Below are 19,067 nucleotides of genomic sequence, written 5' to 3' on the forward strand. Positions count from 1 at the left end.
GCAACGCTACATGGTGGGGTGGGATTGCCAGCTTTCGACTTCCATATATAACTCTCTGCTCGGTTTCGGATAATAATCAGCTGTGTCTTCAACTCACACTTCATCTCTCTATCCCTCGGCCATCATTAGAGCAAGCAAGAAACCTAGCTAGGGAGTTACTAGCCACGCAATTACATATAACTAAGAAAGGTACGCCCTCGTACAATGTGTTCAATATATAGGTATTCATATATATCCATATTTAAGGTACCGGATGTGTCGTTCATCACCACTTTGCAATTGTTGTTCGACTATATCTTATTGGGTTGTCGTGCGACAATAGTCGAGGTGGCCATACAGGTCCAACCCAAATGAATCATGTTACCAATGCGTACCCGTCGATATCATTTCCCTTTTTTCTCTTTTTTTTTTTCCGTATTTGGGATCCAATATATGTCACCTGATCCATACTTCATATTGATCGGCATTATTATTTGTGGGCTAGGTGTGCCAGTGGTGATATATATCAACACCGACCCCAGACATATTAGATCAAATATCACAAAGAACATGGAGACTCTAACCGTGAATGGTGGCGTGATCATGGTGAAGAAGGTCCCTCCCGTGTTCGTGACCCCGGAGTCGGAGACTCCTGGGGGCTTCTACTTCTTGTCGAGCCTGGACCAGGCCATCCCGTTCCTGATGCAGACAATCTATGTCTTCAGGGCCAGCAGCGAGACTGTGGCTGACGTCCTCCAGCAGTCCCTCGCCAAGGCTCTCGTCCATTTCTACCCGCTCACAGGTGCCATGACCTTGGATTCTGAGGGCCGCTTCGTGGTTGACTGCTCCAAGAAGTCCGTGGCATTCGTGGAGGCGGTCGCCAACTGCACGATCGACATGATTGGTGACCTCCGCGTGCCTGACCCAGACATAACGAGGAAGCTCGTCTATATGGACCCCAATGTCAAGAGCTTTTTGGACCTTCCCCTGCTCACAGCTCAGGTTTGTCTATAGTTAATATTCACTATATGTGTATATATATATATATGCATGAATCAAATATATCATCGGCCATAGGCCTCCCTTAAATGGAAAAAAAAAAGGCCACATTGAAAACACGCATTATTATTTTTCATGTTTTTCTTTTGTTTATTTGATAAGTAAGGGTGTGAAAATTAATTCTTGCAAGTGAAATTTTCGTTATGATCATATATTTTCTTATTAAATTTATAATGACCTAGTTAATTCCTTTTGGTTTTTGAAAATAGGTGACCAAATTCAGATGCGGAGGATTCACACTAGGTCTTTCAATAAGCCACACCGTGGCGGATGGAGTGTCGGCGATGGCATTCGTCAACTCATGGGCCGAGATAGCCCGAGGCGGCTCCCCGGCTGCCCCTTGCCATGACCGCAGATACCTCCGGGCTAGGGTCCCACCGATCTTGAGGGGCCCTTACGATGACTTTGTCCAGATCGCCGACATGTCGGACATGAAGTCACTGTATGAGAAGGAGAGGAACATAAGCCGGATGTTCACCTTCAGCCCGGAGAAGATTGAAGCTATCAAGCAGGCAGCCTTAGCTGATGGGAGGCTGCAGGGCTGCAGCACCTTCTCAGCCGTCACAGCTGTGGTGTGGCGGGCTCGAAGCCAGGTGCTGAACATGAAGCCCGCACAGCTCACCAAACTGAGGATCCTCGTCGACATTCGGTCCAAGTTCAAGGACCCACTCCCGAGCAATTACTTCGGGAGCCTGGTCACCAGCACATGCTGCCTCACCACGGCTGGCGAGCTGATGGAGCGGCCCATCTCATGCACAGTGGAGCAGATCCGGAAAGCATGCCAGCTAGTGGACGAGGAGTATGTTCGGTCGAGGATCGACTACATTGATGTGTACAGGCCACCACTGGCCTCGGTGGGGACGCTCGTGATAAGCTCATGGACTCGCCTGTCATTCGGTTCCACTGACTTCGGATGGGGTGACCCCACCCAATTCGGGTGCGGTGACCTGGCAAGGGAGCTGTGCGTGTTCCTCCCGGAGGGAGAGGGCAAGAAGGGCACTGTGGTCGTGATGGCCCTTCCAGAGTCGGCCATGACCGCCTTCCAGGAGCTGGTCGATCAAATGTAGAGATCTCCGCGCGGCCGCTTCCAGGGAATACTTTATCAGAATAGAAGGTTCATAAAGATGGCGGAGAAGAACATGAATAAGTTCAGCTAATTTTGGACCGTTTCTTGACAGCATTTATTTTTACTATTCCATTGATTAATATCAACAATAATATATATTGGAAATTTATGTATTAATTGATGAAAATTAATATACATGTTTGATGGAGAAATTTACTCACATGAGAAAATTTTTTGTTCATTTTTTGCAAAAGAAAAAAAGGATTTTTCAGGAATATAGGAAGAAATGTATATTTGGTAAGTCTAGTGGATTATTCGGGGAACTTAAGTAATAATGTAATATATTTAATTTATTTATGTTTCGCACCAAATAAATTTTATTTACAAGATGTGGTACCCACGATGGCGTTGTGAAAATACCATATATCACCGGAAGAAATTTTTTCCCACATTTGGTTGGAAAATTTTAACCGCGAAGCACTTTTTCGGGTTAAGGCTTTCCGCTCAAATATTTATTAAAAAAAGAGACATTTTCACATTTCAAACATCACCGCTTTTAATGATTTCACGGTAGCATTTCCCATATCTAACCTAGTTTTGTACACATAGATATAAATGATGATTTTGGTTGAATAGAGTATGAATTGAAGTGATAAATTGATTGCAAATTTTCTTATTCTACACAGGCCAAAGGCCAAAGTAAGGTCGGGTGCGCGCACTTATTGTTTAATATAGTGATTTGACGAAATAATTGGTCATGAAGGGGCAGCTCTCAACCCGAAGAAATTAGTCTGCTATGTAAATGCTCTGAAGATTATGTCCATAAGGGCAGTTGGCTTACTCAGAATTAATTATGCTGCGTTTGATTTGTAAATAACATTTTAAAATTAGATTTTGATTTTGAAAAAGAGTGGTATAAATGGTTATGTATGGGGCTCACTCTTTAACTTTGTATGAGTTATGTGATTTTGATTTTGAAAAAGAGTGGTATAAATGGGGTTCATCCTTTGATTTTATATGGATTATTTTGTTTTGTTGTATGTAAAATTTTATTTTGTTATGAGTATAATTAAGTTAAAGTAAGATTTTAAAATTCAACTGTCCATCCAAACAAGGCAAGTGTCCCTGAAAATGATGGATGATGCATATAGGAAGTGCAGAAGCACGATATGTAATATAGATTCGGTTTATACTTTTATATATATATATATATATATATATCACATGCAGCTAATGGAATTCCCGATCACGATCATTCAAGATTATATTAAAATTAAGAGCAGAGGTGTGCAACATCTAATTTTGGGGGAATAATTATTAGAAGAAATCATGGAAGAAGTTCTTTTATTTTTAATTAATCAAGTGGGAATTCAAGAATACAACAAAGAAACTCGGTCACATAAATCGGATAAATGTGATCAAAACTCTCAGAACCCGACTTTGAATGGCCTATTAATTGATAAATTATTGCATCGTGGGACATAAAATGTCCCTTCTCATGGTCATTGGCATATATTGCTTGGTATGATTTTGTTTTGATACCTATAGTTTATGGGACCTAACTGTGTATATATAATATATGTATATCTTAGTCAGGTCTTGTAAATTAGAAAAGGAAAGATATACAAATAAAATGTCTAGTAATTATCCGTAATTATTTGTTGTGGGTACGACAAGTACAAATGGAAAACAAAAGCTTATTATCAGAAAGAAAAAGACCTAATGGAAAATAAAAGTTTATTTATATTAATGTGCAGCATGGCATTATTTGATGAACTGTGTAAGTGCATACATATGTAGTAGTTTTCACAGGAAAAAAGAGGATTTACAAGCACGTATAAAATTTGTAATCAATTTTTCTCAGAAATTTAAAAACCATGTATGTAGTTATAAATTAATTAATAAATCATGATCGGTTGCTTCTTTTGGAAAATCTACATGTGTGGTTACATGCTTAATCATATCTACATTAAGAAAGTGATATATATACTACATTTGGTTTCAAAGTAAAATTTTAAAATTAAATTTTAATTTTGAAAAAGAGTGATATAAATGATTATGTATGAGGTTCATTCTTTGACTTTGTATGAGTTATTTTGTTTTGTTGTAAAAAAAAAATAGTATAAATGAGGCCTATTCTCTGACTTTGTATGAATTATTTTATTTTGTTGTGGGTAGAATTAAATTAAAGTATAATTTTAAAATCAAATTTTGAAATCAAACAAGCCAATAATCCTTCGGATCAAGAACGCATGTTGGGTGAATAATTCGTCATTCAGCAAAAAGAAAAAAAAAATTGTCGACTATTTTGACAGTCAACGCCGGCATGAACGCGCGTTTTGATTGGCCAAAACAGCAATTCAATAAGATTGAATAGCTAATGGATATTCCACCCGGGCAACTCTCTCTCTTTATAAAGTCGGCGGACCCATAATTTCAGTTGATTTCACAATAAAATATGCATATATATAAAATATGATATATATTTATATAGAAAAATCCAATATATATATATATATATATATATGTAACAGTTCAAGTTTCGACTTCCATATATACTACGCTCCATTTTGAAGCTGCCATCAACTCGTAGTTCACGCACGCATACTTTCTATTGTATCACTCAGCCTTGAGAGATCTGCATATTTTAACACCGAGATCCAAGACATATTAGATCGAAGATCACCGTGAACATGGAGACACTCACCATCAACGGCAGCGTGATGACGGTGAAGAGGTCCCCTCCTGTGTTTGTGAACCCGGAGTTGGAGACTCCCGAGGGCTTCTACTTCTTGTCGAGCCTCGACCAGGCCATCCGTTCCCAATGCAGACCATCTACGCCTGCAGGACCAGCAGTGAGACCACGGTCGATGTCCTGAAGCAGTCCCTAGCCAAGGCACTTGTCCACTTCTACCCGCTCGCAGGGGCCATTGGCCTGGACTCCGAGGGGCGGTTTGTGGTCAACTGCTCCAAGAAGTCTGTGGCATTCGTGGAGGCGATCACCAACTGCACGATCGACATGATAGGAGACCTCCGTGTGCCTGATCCGGACACATCGAGGAAGCTTGTCTATATGGATCCTAACATAAAGAGCTTTTTGGACCTTCCCCTGCTTACAGTTCAGGTTTGTATAGTCTCTTGACCATATGCCTGCATGCATCCAATACATGTATATGTATATTATATTTATTTTTAATTCCTTCATCCGCCATTTTCCTGAAACAGGTTACCAAATTCAGATGTGGTGGATTTACTCTAGGCCTGTCCATCAGCCACACCATGGCGGATGGAATATCCGGGATGACCTTCGTCAACTCGTGGGCCGAGATAACCCGAGGCGGCTCCCCAGCTGCCCCTTTCCATGGCCGTTCATATCTCCAAGCTAGGGTTCCCCCGATCCACAAAGGACCCTACGATGACTTTGTCCAGATGGCTGACACGTCGGACATGGAGTCTCTGTACGAGAAGGAGAGGAACATAAACCGGATGTTCACCTTCAGCCCGGAGAAGATTGCAGCCATCAAGAAGGCAGCCTTGGCCGACGGGAGGCTGCGAGGCTGCAGCACCTTCTCAGCGGTTGCAGCCTTGGTGTGGAGAGCCAGAAGGCCCTAAACATGAAGCCCGCACAGCTCACCAAGCTCAGGATCCTTGTGGACATCCGGTCCAAGTTCAAGGACCCACTCCTGGGCAATTATTTCGGGAACCTGGTCACCACCACACGCTGCCTCACCACAGCCTGTCATTTGGCTCGAGCGACTTTGGGTGGGGTGACCCCGCCCAGTTCGGGTGTGGTGACGTGGCGAGGGAGCTCTGCGTGTTTCTTCTGGAGGGAGATGGCAAGAAGGGAATCGTGGTCGTTATGGCCCTCCCGATCTCCGCCATGAACACCTTCCAGGAGCTGGTCGACCAAGTGTAGAAACTCAAAAGAAACTGCGCAGAAGAGCATGAAGTTCGGCTTCCCTTTTGCTAGCCCATGCATTAATTAATTATTGCAATTCTTTTAAAAATGACATATTGGAAATTGGTGAATGCTGAAGCAAATACAAGTTGATAATGGAAATTACACATTGGATAAATTTTCTTTTGTTCATTTTAAAGGTTTGTTTGTTTATGGAGTAATCATCAAACTTCATTTTACTTTTCCTTTAATTCGACAATATAATCACTATTTTTTTTTATCTTTTTCTTCAATTTAATAATAAGTTCTCCTAAATATTTTTCTTAATCATTATTATAATTAATTCTTTAATACTAACTTTTTCCAACTGTTCATTAATTTTTTTTTATCTTTTTATTTAATTTAATAATAAATTCTCTCACATATTTTCTTAATCATCATTACAATCAATTTTTTAATAATAAATCCCCCAATTACTTTTGTCTTCATTCCGTAGAGTTAAGTAGAATCATACTCTACTATGTCACCAAACGCCACCATAATCATAAAAGATGTCTAGGGCAAATGTATAGTTTATGGTGCTCGGGTCACCTATGGGCATGGGCGATCACATGACACATTATAATTAATTGAGGAAAAATATCAATTAAATTTTTTCCATTACACAAACTTATGACCTATAATTCGTGTGCTATAATAAGCTCATAATCATCAGTTCACTATGAAGAGCTTTCTTATGCCATATGATGAAATACTTACTATCATCAATAAGTTTCTCGTGTAACATATGGACATTTCAATAAGCATTTAAATGAATTGTAGGATACTCATCTAAAAGAAAATGTACTGTAGGATGAGAAAGAGGGTTGTAGCTCAATGACTCACATTCTCGATTGATAACTAAGAAATTTCAAATCAATTCTTATATAGGACTACATAATTTTTTTTATAAGCATAGCATTTATTATTAAATTCAAAATTTTTTGGATGTATTGTAGGATGTTCATGTAACAGAAAAAGTATTGTATATGAGAAAGAGGATTATAACGCAGTGACTTACGTTTTTGTCTGATAATCAAGAAATTTCAGATTCAATTTTCACAATGAAATTACATATTCACTATTCATGTTTTTATCTGATAACCAAGAAAATTCGAATTCAATTCTCACAATGGGACTACATGTGTTTTTTTTTAAATAAAAATAAAAATAAGCATAGCACATTTTATTAATAAATTCAGAATTACAAAAGCCTCCGAAAGGGTAGACAAAGATAACAACAATCACGTCTCGTAAACAAAAATATTACATAATCTTAAGACAAGACAGCACTCGATATGGCCACATTCCAGCCAGGAGAGAAACAAGACAAATCAATTAGCAGCACATGCTAGAGACAAAAAGACTAAAACGTATGCTTTATTTAGTTATTAAAAATTTTATTTTATTATATTAGATTCATAACCCTATTTACTCGAAAAAAAAAATGTAAGGCTGGGATAATTCACCGAAGAAAAAAATGTACTGTAGGATATGGTGTCAGGATAGAAATCTGGTGCAGTGCAATTACCAAACATATGCACAGAAGAATACGATTCCAACTATGGAAATCTAGTGTGATTGACAAAGATATTATGTGGCAGGGACCTTTTATTTTATGAACAACGAAATTTCTAACATTATTACATCAATACATGCAGAAAAATCCATCTAGTCAAGACTCGATGGGTCGGGCAATCAATTTACCTTTTGTAACACATAAAAGCCACCATCAACAAATTTTATTCGGTTATAAAATAGGTCTATATAGCTGTTCACCGAAAAAAAAAGTTCACGAAAAAAAGAGATCCATAACTAGTAGGGATTCCTAAGATAACTACGAAGAGAAAAAATGAAGGGGTACTACGATAGTCATCTAAAACTTGATCGCAACTCTTAAATATTGGTTGATTATTACTCATCCAAAGTGAATGAGTAACAATCAATCTTATTGTTTATAAATGGGAATATTTGGGCTCATTGTAGGATCACTTCTCACTTTCAAATATTTTGATTGGGTGTTACATTAACTGAACTAAATTGTAAATTAAGCAAAATCCACTAAAGTATTGTACTCCAAAGAATAAGAAGATGAGTTGGATCAATATCTAAGTGGCTGAGTAATACTTACCGAAAATTTGCTTAAAATCTTATGAATTGACAGTTTACTTTCCTAGACGTATAAAATTGGGATTTTTTCTTCCGATAAATACAGAGAATCTGTCTTATGAGGAAGGATATAAGGAGCTGAACCATTCCGTCCCTAATTCTGGGCCTACGATAAGGCTATAGGATGAGTCTAAAGTCCCGAATGGACATATACGTAAACCTAAATCCCTACGGGCCTTATTGGGCCTAACATCCCTAACGGGCCTAAAGCGGACTCAGATGAACCTATTCCCCCTAGCTCGCTTATAAGAGGGCCTAGAACCGCTATGGATTGAGATGGCTTTGGCAGAATTTTGGGACGGATTCCTATTATTAAAAAAAGAAATTTTTTTATATTTTATTTTACTAACACTACTAAGTTTATGAAGTTCCCTGATAATCGAAAAAAGAAAAATATGAGTTTGAGATGAAAATTCGTTCATAAAATTTAAATTAGGAACAAAAATTCTGTCTTTAAATTCGTGTCTTCTAAGGACATAATATATGATATCTTTCCATCCCTAGTCTTTTATTTTTAAATGAAAAATAGGTTGGGGAGGAGTTTCAACGAATTTCCATCCCTAATTCTGAAGTTAGAGACGAAATTCCTTCCCTATACTTTTGCAATGCTAATTATTGGGATGGACTTGAACCCGTCCCAAATGTCCCTATTTGCTAATTATGGTTCGATTTTATGTATTTTTTTCCAGTGTGGACCATGGTATCCGAAAGTATTGTTATCAGACTCAGACCAGATCGGACCGGATGGTTCGATCGATCGAACCGAAAACCGGACCTATGGCCGGTCCGATTCGCTTAAAAACCGAAAATGCATAAAAAACCGGCTGGTTTTTACATGAATCCATGGAACCCATTCGAACCGGCCGGTTCCTGGGTTTAGAAATTTTAGGCGGAATCCGACCCAAACTCCTTGCATCCCGACTCGGAATTGAAGAAATCAGAAATTAATTCAGAATGCAGACTTGCAGAGTTGAAATCTGGAAAAAATTGGAAACCCTAGTTGTCTTCTCTTCTTCTCGATCTCGAGTTCATCACTTCCTCTTCGACTCTTCCTTCTGCTGCTCTTCTTCATCAGCTCATCTTCATTCGATCTTCTTCCGGACAGCTCTGATTCTTCTTCATCAGCTCATCCACTTTGCGACCGGTCGCTTCTCCGATTCCTCTTCATCAACTCATCAAGCGGCAGAGTCGAGTCAGTCGACCCATTTTGGTTCAATCTTTCCCTCCCTCTTCTCCTTTGCTTGTGGTTGCGGTGACCAATTGAGGCATTGATTGGTTGATTTTTCTCAGAAAAATTTTCTGATAATATGCGGCTCTAGTTGTGTGAACTGACTCCTCCGATACGAAAATAATTATGCATCATCCTCAGACTGGTGGCAGCTTCAAATAGATAATTACTAATTCTGATGATCTATACTAATTATCTTTCTCGAAAAATATAGAAAAAGGGGGTCTGTGCACCAATATCTGCCCTAAAAGGGCCAAGCCATAAGAGATGAGAAGCTATACGACTCAACTCTAACATAATTACTTTGACATAACTAGCTCTTTTAGGTACTTGAATATTCCCCAATTGTTCTGGTCCATTTACGGTTATTGCTTCTGTGAACATAGTCGCTAAATAATCCCAACGTGTTACATAAGGTAGATATTGTATAACTGTTCTGTTTTCCACAATTTTTTTCCATCATATATGTGATCAGGATGATAAAAGTACCTTTCTTGCTCGTCTCTTGATTGAAATGGAAATGTATTTGGCTGCCCCCCTTTGACGTTGACGGAAGTCTAAACTTTTTGGCTTTTTCTAAATATTAGATTAGATCATAGTTGAAATTATTACACTCCGGATAAATATAAATATTTCTTTAGAACACATTTGATTGAATAATTCTTGAAACTTGCAATGTAGACATTATTGGTGGCTTGTTGTTGCTGTTGCTGACATTATTGGAAAGATTTTGCATGGTGACTTGCTGTTGCTAAGGCATTGGTGGTTGGTTTTGACAATGTTACCCTTTATTGGTCTTTACTCTTTCGAGCTATCGCTTAGTCGCTCTTTATTGGTCTTTATTGCCCTGTTTTTCTTAATGATGAGCTTGAATTTTTTTTTTCATCATTACAGGTTGCTAGTTAAATAATGAATTCTGTTGGTGCTAGCAATAGCAACACATCCACTCCTACGCCACCTACTAGAGAATATTGATGGAAGGAATGTCAGTGACCGAGTCCAGGAGAATCCATTGTTTGAAGCTCCTGAAGCACCTCATGATGTTGCAGCCATTGTTGTCAGAATCGCGATTCGAATCGTAGAATCGTATGATTCTATGATTCAAGGGGGGGTCTACGATTACGATTCTACCAGAAGAATCGGGATGGTGCAATCGAACTGGAATCGCGTTCTAAACCGCTGAATCACAGAATCGGGCTGATTCTACGATTCTGGATTCAGGCTAGATTCGGCCCAAGCTCGGGCCTAGAAGCAGGCCGAAGCCCAGGCCCAGGTTGAAGTCCTCTTCCAACCCCCCCTCCTCCTTCTTTCTTTTCAATCGCTTTCTTCAATTATCTGTAAGTCTGTAACCCTAATTTTTTCCATCCTTGATACTTATTCCTTCTAGTTCGAGCTTGTCGTTCGACCATTGCCCCTAAATCTTCGAGTCTTCGACGATTTCATCCCTAATTCTTCCATCCACCTGCTTCTTCGAGCTTCCATCATAACGGGCAATATGATTATTCATTGCGTCGGTACCCTGCGAGTTGCGAGTCCACCGACTTAGACTCTGGTTCGGTCCGAAGGGTCTATAGTGTCGGGGATCTGTAGGTGATTGTTGTTTCATCCACAATTTAATGGAAAATGCTGACAGTGTCTACGATGCATTAACTGCCATTTGTTTGGGTGGTCCAGTAACACTATCAGTACATTTTTTGTGGTTGGATGCCACAGTTTGAAGATAAAGCAATTAAATTGCTAAGGAAACACAACTGAGCCCCACCTCCAAACCCAAACCGCACCAAAAATTACGCAATTCCATTTAATAGGTCGAGCTTTGCCATATTTAGATTTAATTATGTCTCAGTTGCGTGAAGTTTTGCTGTATACTGTATAGTGCCGTCTCTCTCTGTTTTTTTGGCTTGGAGGTTGAAATCAGGGATGTTAATTTGTTAACATATCATATGAGTTTGATACTTTGTATGATGATGTTGTTGGTGACGATGAAGATTTGGATGAGATATGATCTGTTTATTCATTTTATGTTATGACTTATATTAACTTTTTATTTTGGGAGTTTGAATTATGATTTGGACCTTTAATTTCGATAATTTATAACGATATTTTGTGTTTTTATGACTTATTATTGATTTGTTGGTTTATGGTATTTATTTGAATGAACAAGGATTGATTTTTTTTTACTCAGGAATGTATGCTACATAAATATATATGCTGTTTTTTTTTAAATTATGGTAGAATCTTACGATTCACGATTCGAATCGCGATTCACGATTCTACGACCCTCGACCGATTCTAGGTAGAATCGCAATTCTGACAATCTTGGCTGCAGCTGAAGACAATATTTGTGGAAATTATGGTGGAGATGTGAGTGCATAGAATTGCTGATGATATTGACCGATTAGTTAGTCTTTCTTGGGTTTGATTTATCAACTTGTGATGGTAAACTGTGGCTTATCTTTATATTTTTTTCGTTGTTAATTTATGTGTGAGTTGTGTGAATGTTAGACAGACACTTGTGTGCTGAGGTTGTTATGGTCTTATGAGTTATAACTCATGTGTTATATGTTGTTTCCAATCCATTCTATCTCTTCAGGCGATTTCTTTTGACTTTGGAAAAATTTTAGACGAGGGTGCATTTTTGTTTAGACTACGCTTAATGGAAGGTTATAACTTATAAGTCTCCTCTGTCAATGGAATTTTGTACTGTGACAATGCCCTTTCCTAGGAGAAGGATTATATCTGTTGATGAAACTCCTTCAGTAGGCACTATTTTAAATACAGAGCGCTCTGTTGAGTGGAAAATCATAGTAAGTGGAGGGAGCCTTGTTGGGAGAAGCCTGGAGGCTACCTTCTCAGGAACAGTTAAATTTGCTCCATGGCAAACCCAGAGATGGCCTTCTCCGAAATCTTTCTTTGTTGGAATCACTGAGGAAGATGGTGATCTCGATGTAGAGAGCAACAGTAACATGATGAATGTTGAGGAATTTCTAATGGAGAAAATGAGCAAATACCTCTCACCAGTTGACTTAGAGGAACCATCTTGTTGGGCGTGTCTTAAATTTTATCATTTGTTGATATATTTGGAAGAAAACCTAGCATCTGTTATAGAAACTGAATCGATAGTTCACTCTTAAATGATATATATTTATTTATTTTATAAATAAACAAGCGGTCCGACCCATCGAACTCCCGGTTGAGCCCAAGAACCCATGAACCCATGCCTCGGCCGGTTCGATGTCTGGTCCGGTTCTGATAACACTGTCCGAAAGTTCAATTAGACCATGACTAATCTAGTCGAGCTGAGTCGGTCCACTAATGAGTAAAACTCTCCAAACGTGGATTTTCTGCATTCACAAAGATTCAAATCGAGACCTCACTTAAGTGGAACAAGCGCCGAACCGTTTGAACCAACCGACGTCGGTAATTTTATGTACTCTTAGGGATATATTTTTCTATCCTTAGATACGACTCTTGTAGTGAAAGGTTATATTTACATATATAGGTGTGCATATATATGGTAGACACTACTACTCTCTTTTTTTTTTCCCAGTTACAAGGGAAGCTCGTGATTCTAGTACAATGAAATAAAAATCTTAATAGCTAATAAAGGGGTGGGTAGTCTCACTTAGTATTGACCTGGAACGTCATGGTTACTAAGTATGTGTCACTGTACTACATCATCTTTTAATGGTAAGTACTAATTGCTTCCGCTGAAGTTAAAGCGCTATTTTCATTTTGTTTAGAAATTACTTATGATTGTATTATTCGATTTTCATGACTCTTTACCCTTTCTACTTAGAAACTCGATTTGGTTATTTTGACTATGGTGTATGGATTGGTCTATGATACATGCATTTAGGGCATGTTTGGTTCACAAGAAATGATAGGGAACGGAATACCTATTCCGTACGCAATAGGCATTCCAACGTTTGGTTTAAGGGAATGCGGAATAATTATTCCGACCCGAATTAGCTATTCGGCTTGCATGGAGAATAGGGGTGCCTCGCATGACTGTCTGGAATGGCATTTCCCCATCCGGAAATTGACGTGAAAAGGCAAAAATCCCCTCAACTTCTTTGCATTACTACAATCGCATGCCATCTTGCTATTTCTTGCAGAGAAGCCCTATTTTCGTGTTCGTCAAAGCTTCAGAAACCCTAACAGAGCAATCGAATAGCTCTTCTTCGATTCTTCCCGCATCCAGTGTTGATTCGTCCCTCCACCACCACGGAAAAGGGTTCAGGTGCTGATCCCCGCCACTACACTGCCGGAGGAAACAACAACAAGACAGATGAAGCTCGCGGACCTCCCTTGAGCCGAAGCAGATAGGCTTGAACTCTCCTTCGATTCCACCCATTCTTGGTCCATTGATTGACTGCTCGTTAGTTATTTCCACCCATTTGACTGATTGGCGATGTTTCTTTCTGCAGAAGAAGCAGATCGTCGACCCGAACTCCGAAAAATTCAAATTTAGGGCTTTGTCGATTGATTCCTCTACTCGAATCGAGAAAGTCTCCGAGCTTGAGATCACTGTTCGGGAAGCGGTTGCTGTGGCGGAGGATCCTGTTCGCATCCAGGAAAGGGAAGCATCATTCTACTCAACCTCCTAATAGTCATTTACGGCAAGAATCGCAACATCTCTTTTTCATTCCATGTAAAGTTCTTGCTTTAGATGACCTGGATTGATTTCTGCCAATTGCCATGGCTCAGTTTCGCTGCCTGTTCTTTTCACAATTTTATTGTTGAAGCTCCATTTTTTGGGTAAATTTCCTGTGTATGTATTCTCCTGAAAGTATTTGTTTCTTCCTACTCTGAGAAGTCATTCTTTGGTCGTTACTTGGTTAACTTTTTCGAAGTTTCTGGATTAAAGATGTAGTTGAGTTCTTGAAAAGGACCCATCTTAACAGCCCCTCTTCGGGGCTCATCGTGTTTTTAATATGCTGCTTTCATCTCGGTGTTTCCAATTAAATATGCGGGACGATTAGTTTGCTACTTAGTTGTCAGGTGCTGGCTGTTAAATTGATCTGTCATATGAAGGATCAACATGAATGCTGCTTGAGAACCAATTTCGATGCTCCTTTGCTTGTTAACTTGGGGTTGTATACTTAAATCTATAGAATGAACTTGGAAATAGAACTGGCATTGCCTGGAGAGAGTTATGAAAGCATCACAAGTTATGATAGAATTTAGGGTATGTAGGTTATTGTTTATAGTTATTTCAATTTTGAGAGAGTGAAAATGATTGTCATCTAATGGACAATGGTTGATACTGGTGGTTGTTTGTTTGCTTAGGCTGAAAATTACTTGAACATCAAGGGGTTGTTGGATCTGACTTGCCAAACAGTGGCGGATATGATCGAGGGCAAAACACCGGAGGAGATAAGGAAGACATTCAACATCAAGAACGACTTCACGCCTGAGGAAGAGGAAGAGGTTCGGAGGGAGAACCAGTGGGCCTTTGAATGATTTCTGCATGGAGCTAATACACACGGAGTTCTCCCTTGGTTAGGGCTTAATGAGAGATTATAGCGAACGCTGTATGAACTATCGATTGTCCTTCTGGTTCTTAGGATATCTATCTTTATGTTGTTCTGACGCACTTGTTGATGCTGCACTTGTGACTATGTCCTTGTATATTCTGAGATGATGGTTATATTGCATCTGTTATTGCTTTTCTTATACTTGCTTCCCGCCTTTTACTTTATGGTCATATTCTGCAGTTTCTAACATATTCAGATCGAGCTATACACATCCTGATTCGTTTTAAGGGCGCCATACGACACAGGCTAAGTCATTCGTTTTATAAAAATAATTTTCATAATTTTATTTAATAATTGAAATATTTTTATTAAATGGCTATTCTTTGTTAATTATTTAATTAGTAATTAAATTATAATGTACGGTAAGTTTTTTATTGTAAGAGAATATGTTTTTATTAATTCTTTAGATAATTATGCTTATTAAATTATTAAAATAATTAATTTTATTAATAAGCACAATTTTCAATAATTTAATTAAAATAATTAATTTTTAAAAATTATTAATTTTTAAATTATTTAAAATGTTTATTTTTATTCATTATAAAAATTGTCATTAAAGTTATCTATTTATCCTATAAAACCTTATTAGATTTAGCATGAAGGGTATTTCTGTCTTTTCACCCCATTTATGCTCTTTCTATTCCTTATTCAAGCTAACCAAACATTAGAATTATAATTCTCAGTTTTGTTAGTTCCTCCAACCAAATTTTTTTAAAAAAATCATTACAATTTCTATTCTATTTCATGTCTATTTTATTCAATATCTATTCTATTCTGTATCAATTCAATTCCAGCGAACCAAACGTAGCCTTAGAGTTATATATCCTACATTCAAAATCTCAACCACTGAAATTTTTTGGAATTCTTACTTTTGAAATTTCAAAATTAAATCTCAACCATTGAATACATGTGTGTACCATAAGCAATGTATCATAGAATCTTCCACGGTTATGTTTGTTATAATTGAAGTTAGAACCCTTTTGGTTTCTTGTCGAGAATAATAAGAGACAATGTTCTAAACTGCTAAATATATAAGAAAGGCTCCATCAAATTACATCACTAAAAACTATCAAATTTGTATATACATATATGGCTTGTTCTTCTGGTCAGAGGCCAAAAGCCAGGCTGGGCAAAAGTGAGCATCATAAAATTTTCCTAAATAATATTAGTTTGACTAATATTTTGTATTATTAATCCCCCAGTTTACCTGGTCGTGAATGGCCAGCAATTATTGTAGATTAAGAATCATCTCAACCCCACCTAGAAATTAAAATTATATCGGTTATATGATTGGCCTTATTATGTATAATTTTATTCGATTTGTTCTTTTCCCCTCTTTGCTATACTAATCCTAAATTATATATTATCGATTATCCTATTATGTTTAGTTATGTTGCCGCCTCCACTTAAGACGCTTAAATGGCTTGGTCAAAAAATATGACGATCAGTTTGATAGAGGGTGTGTTATGGGTTTATCAAGATATGCCTAATACCAAATTTGAAGGTTCTTACAGATATATAACGATGCCACTAATTCACGGAAGCGATTAACTATCGAGAATTTATGCATGTAAACTTCTGTTAGCGATATATAGCATGTTGGTAGATGTCATTTGCTTTAATGGACTTGCAAAACTATAAAAATAGCAATATTACTAGAATATATTAATTAGATTAAAGAAAGTCAAAAGCATTATCATTATATACATATATATATATATCTAGACATTGACTGTATCAACTACATAAACTAAATCATTTAGTAGATTATATTTGTGACAGCATACCCGAACTTCTCTACATTGGGTTCAAAACTTTTCTACACAGGCCATGGCCATATATATATAATTAAACAGTGACGTGCAACATTCACTCATCGTAACCTTCTTTTGTGGTTTTCTTAGAATCTTTTAATGTGTTGAACGCGAATGTTGAGCAATTCTCTCATAAAGAATGAACTTCGGATTCAGTCAGGATATTAATTTCTGCATCTAACATGACAAGGATGTAAGAATATATTGCATATTTACATAATTAAAGATATAATCTCTCAATTAGTGGCCGTGATTTGAGTGAGATATTTCATATCTTGTGAATTATAATTAATATCCTTTTGATGGGATGATATCTAAGAAAATAATATTCTGAGAGGTCCCTAACTCTGCTTATTTGAAAGGGCATGTAGCTCCATTTAGATGTCCCATACAAAAAGGTTAGGCGCTAGAAAACACTCTTGGTTCCGTTTCTTTTTTAGGTCCCTCGTGACACGTAAAATTATCAAAGTCATCAAGCAATCATCAAAGTCATCAAACAATGTCTGGAGATCAGTTTATTCAGCTGCTTAATATATATTAATATATTTAAAACTAATCTTACAAAGGAGTCACCGTAATATTACATTTGCTATTTTCAGTTCAAGTATTTAGTATTTTAATTCAAATTAGATATTCCACGACGAGATTTAAGCCCATATAGTTACGCCCTATTTGAGTTGTCACCTCCCTTTTTATTCATGAAAACGAGTCACGCATATAGAAGCACTGAAATCTGAGGGAGCACTAGCCCAACCGATGGCAGTCGGGACTAGTCAAATGAATTTACTTACAAACTCAAAAGATACTGTTTTGGACATTTTAGCTCGTCGAATCATCCTTCTGTTTTGGCTCCCTACGACTTCCGACTTGATGATGTGTGGGTATATGGCGGGGGCGGCACTTCAAGTTTCCTGAGACGAGGAACATATAATTACTGTGAATCTACTATATGATCAGCTCACTGAACTTACAAACAGTAAACGAACTGCTATGTTCTTCATCGGAAAAAGTTTCAGCTAAAGCCTAAAACCTATATTGAATTACTTATGAATATTGCCATATCTTTACATGATTTCACTGTATAACATTGATCTTCATTTTTTAATAATTTAAATATGATGAGCGCCGTGCAATATTTATACATTTTGTTTTAAAATTATGGATATGTTCTCTCTTTTTTTTTTGTGAAAGTATTCTCAACCTATTAATTAAGATTAATTTCATTATGAGGTTGGCAACACATTTAACGGAGGGCTTAATCCACCGGGAGAGTGGATGGATGCGAGTTTAAAAATGCAATCATAAAATTAATCGTTGAATTAGTGCAAGTGCTATTTTCTTACCTTAAAGAAAATTTCCCCTTGTTTTATACCAGCTGTAAACGGAATGCATGTAATTGGTTTCATGGCACCTAATATTAAAATTATATATGTGTCTTCGCTACAGAAAAATTATATATGTATGTCTGACCCAAAAAAAATTATATATGAATGTACTCTTTTATTAGCACTTTCTCTCTCTTTGTACTTACTGATATCCGAAAATCTAATTGAATTTCGATTAATCCAATCAAACCGGATTAACTCACTAAGAGGTAAAACTCTCATAGCGTGAATTTTCTCTATTTATAAAATTCAAAATCGAGACATTCTTTAAGAAAAATAAGTACCGAATCTCTTGAATCAACTCATATTGATTAGCACTTTCTTCATTTTTGATAGATACATAGAGCGGTCCGATCCTGTTACATTGACATTGTATATGACTTTTTTTTTTCTCTTTTTCTTTTGGGGTAAAATTGATTGACCTTTATTTATTTATCAGGGCAAGATCCCTGTTACGTTGTATGATAGGTTACGATTCTTTATTCTCTCCCCCCCACCCCCCCAACAAGTAGCACCAGCCCGTCTTGCCATAATAGATGTACTAATGTTTGACTTTTTACTGACCAATGAAACACTTCTTTTATCAACTTTCCTGCCCCTTCCTTCATTTTCTTACTGTGTACGTGTGCCAATATACAACCTCTATTATTTGCACTGCATCTACAAAGAGATCGACACATGTCCAAATCCGAAGGTAATAAGCTGAGACTATCAGATGAAATCAAACCCGTCTTAAATACATACCTAGAATTCTCTGACGTGTGTGCATGTGTATGTGTCTGTCCACGTGCACTAAACCCAAAAGTCAATGAGTTGTTCAACTGGCATCCTTACATGAAATCATATGAAGCTAATCTTATCTCAGTATATCAGCTTAAGTTCTTTTATTT

The 19,067-nt window shown here is 37.5% G+C and overlaps 2 protein-coding genes and 1 long non-coding RNA gene across 3 annotated transcripts; all 3 read left to right on the top strand.

Moving 5' to 3' along the window:
* The first annotated feature begins 95 nt into the window (after positions 1–95).
* LOC116205605 (omega-hydroxypalmitate O-feruloyl transferase-like) lies at positions 96–2,314 on the top strand. Its single transcript, XM_031538238.1, has 3 exons — positions 96–189; positions 485–981; positions 1,248–2,314. Exons 2-3 carry the CDS (start codon positions 550–552, stop codon positions 2,103–2,105), a joined length of 1,290 nt encoding a protein of 429 aa, XP_031394098.1. The 5' UTR covers positions 96–189; positions 485–549; the 3' UTR covers positions 2,106–2,314.
* Positions 2,315–4,928: 2,614 nt separating this feature from the next.
* On the top strand, positions 4,929–5,716 carry LOC116204397 (omega-hydroxypalmitate O-feruloyl transferase-like). Its single transcript, XM_031536473.1, has 2 exons — positions 4,929–5,228; positions 5,330–5,716. The coding sequence occupies exons 1-2, from the start codon at positions 4,929–4,931 to the stop codon at positions 5,714–5,716; spliced, it is 687 nt and encodes a 228-aa protein (XP_031392333.1).
* A 7,818-nt stretch (positions 5,717–13,534) lies between these two features.
* Positions 13,535–15,115, top strand: LOC116205653. The gene is made up of 2 exons (XR_004156548.1): positions 13,535–14,092; positions 14,731–15,115. It is a non-coding gene; the product is annotated as an uncharacterized LOC116205653 (long non-coding RNA).
* Positions 15,116–19,067: the final 3,952 nt, after the last annotated feature.

Source organism: Punica granatum, chromosome 4 (assembly GCF_007655135.1).
Source record: "Punica granatum isolate Tunisia-2019 chromosome 4, ASM765513v2, whole genome shotgun sequence".
In the NCBI taxonomy this organism is placed as follows: Eukaryota; Viridiplantae; Streptophyta; class Magnoliopsida; order Myrtales; family Lythraceae; genus Punica; species Punica granatum.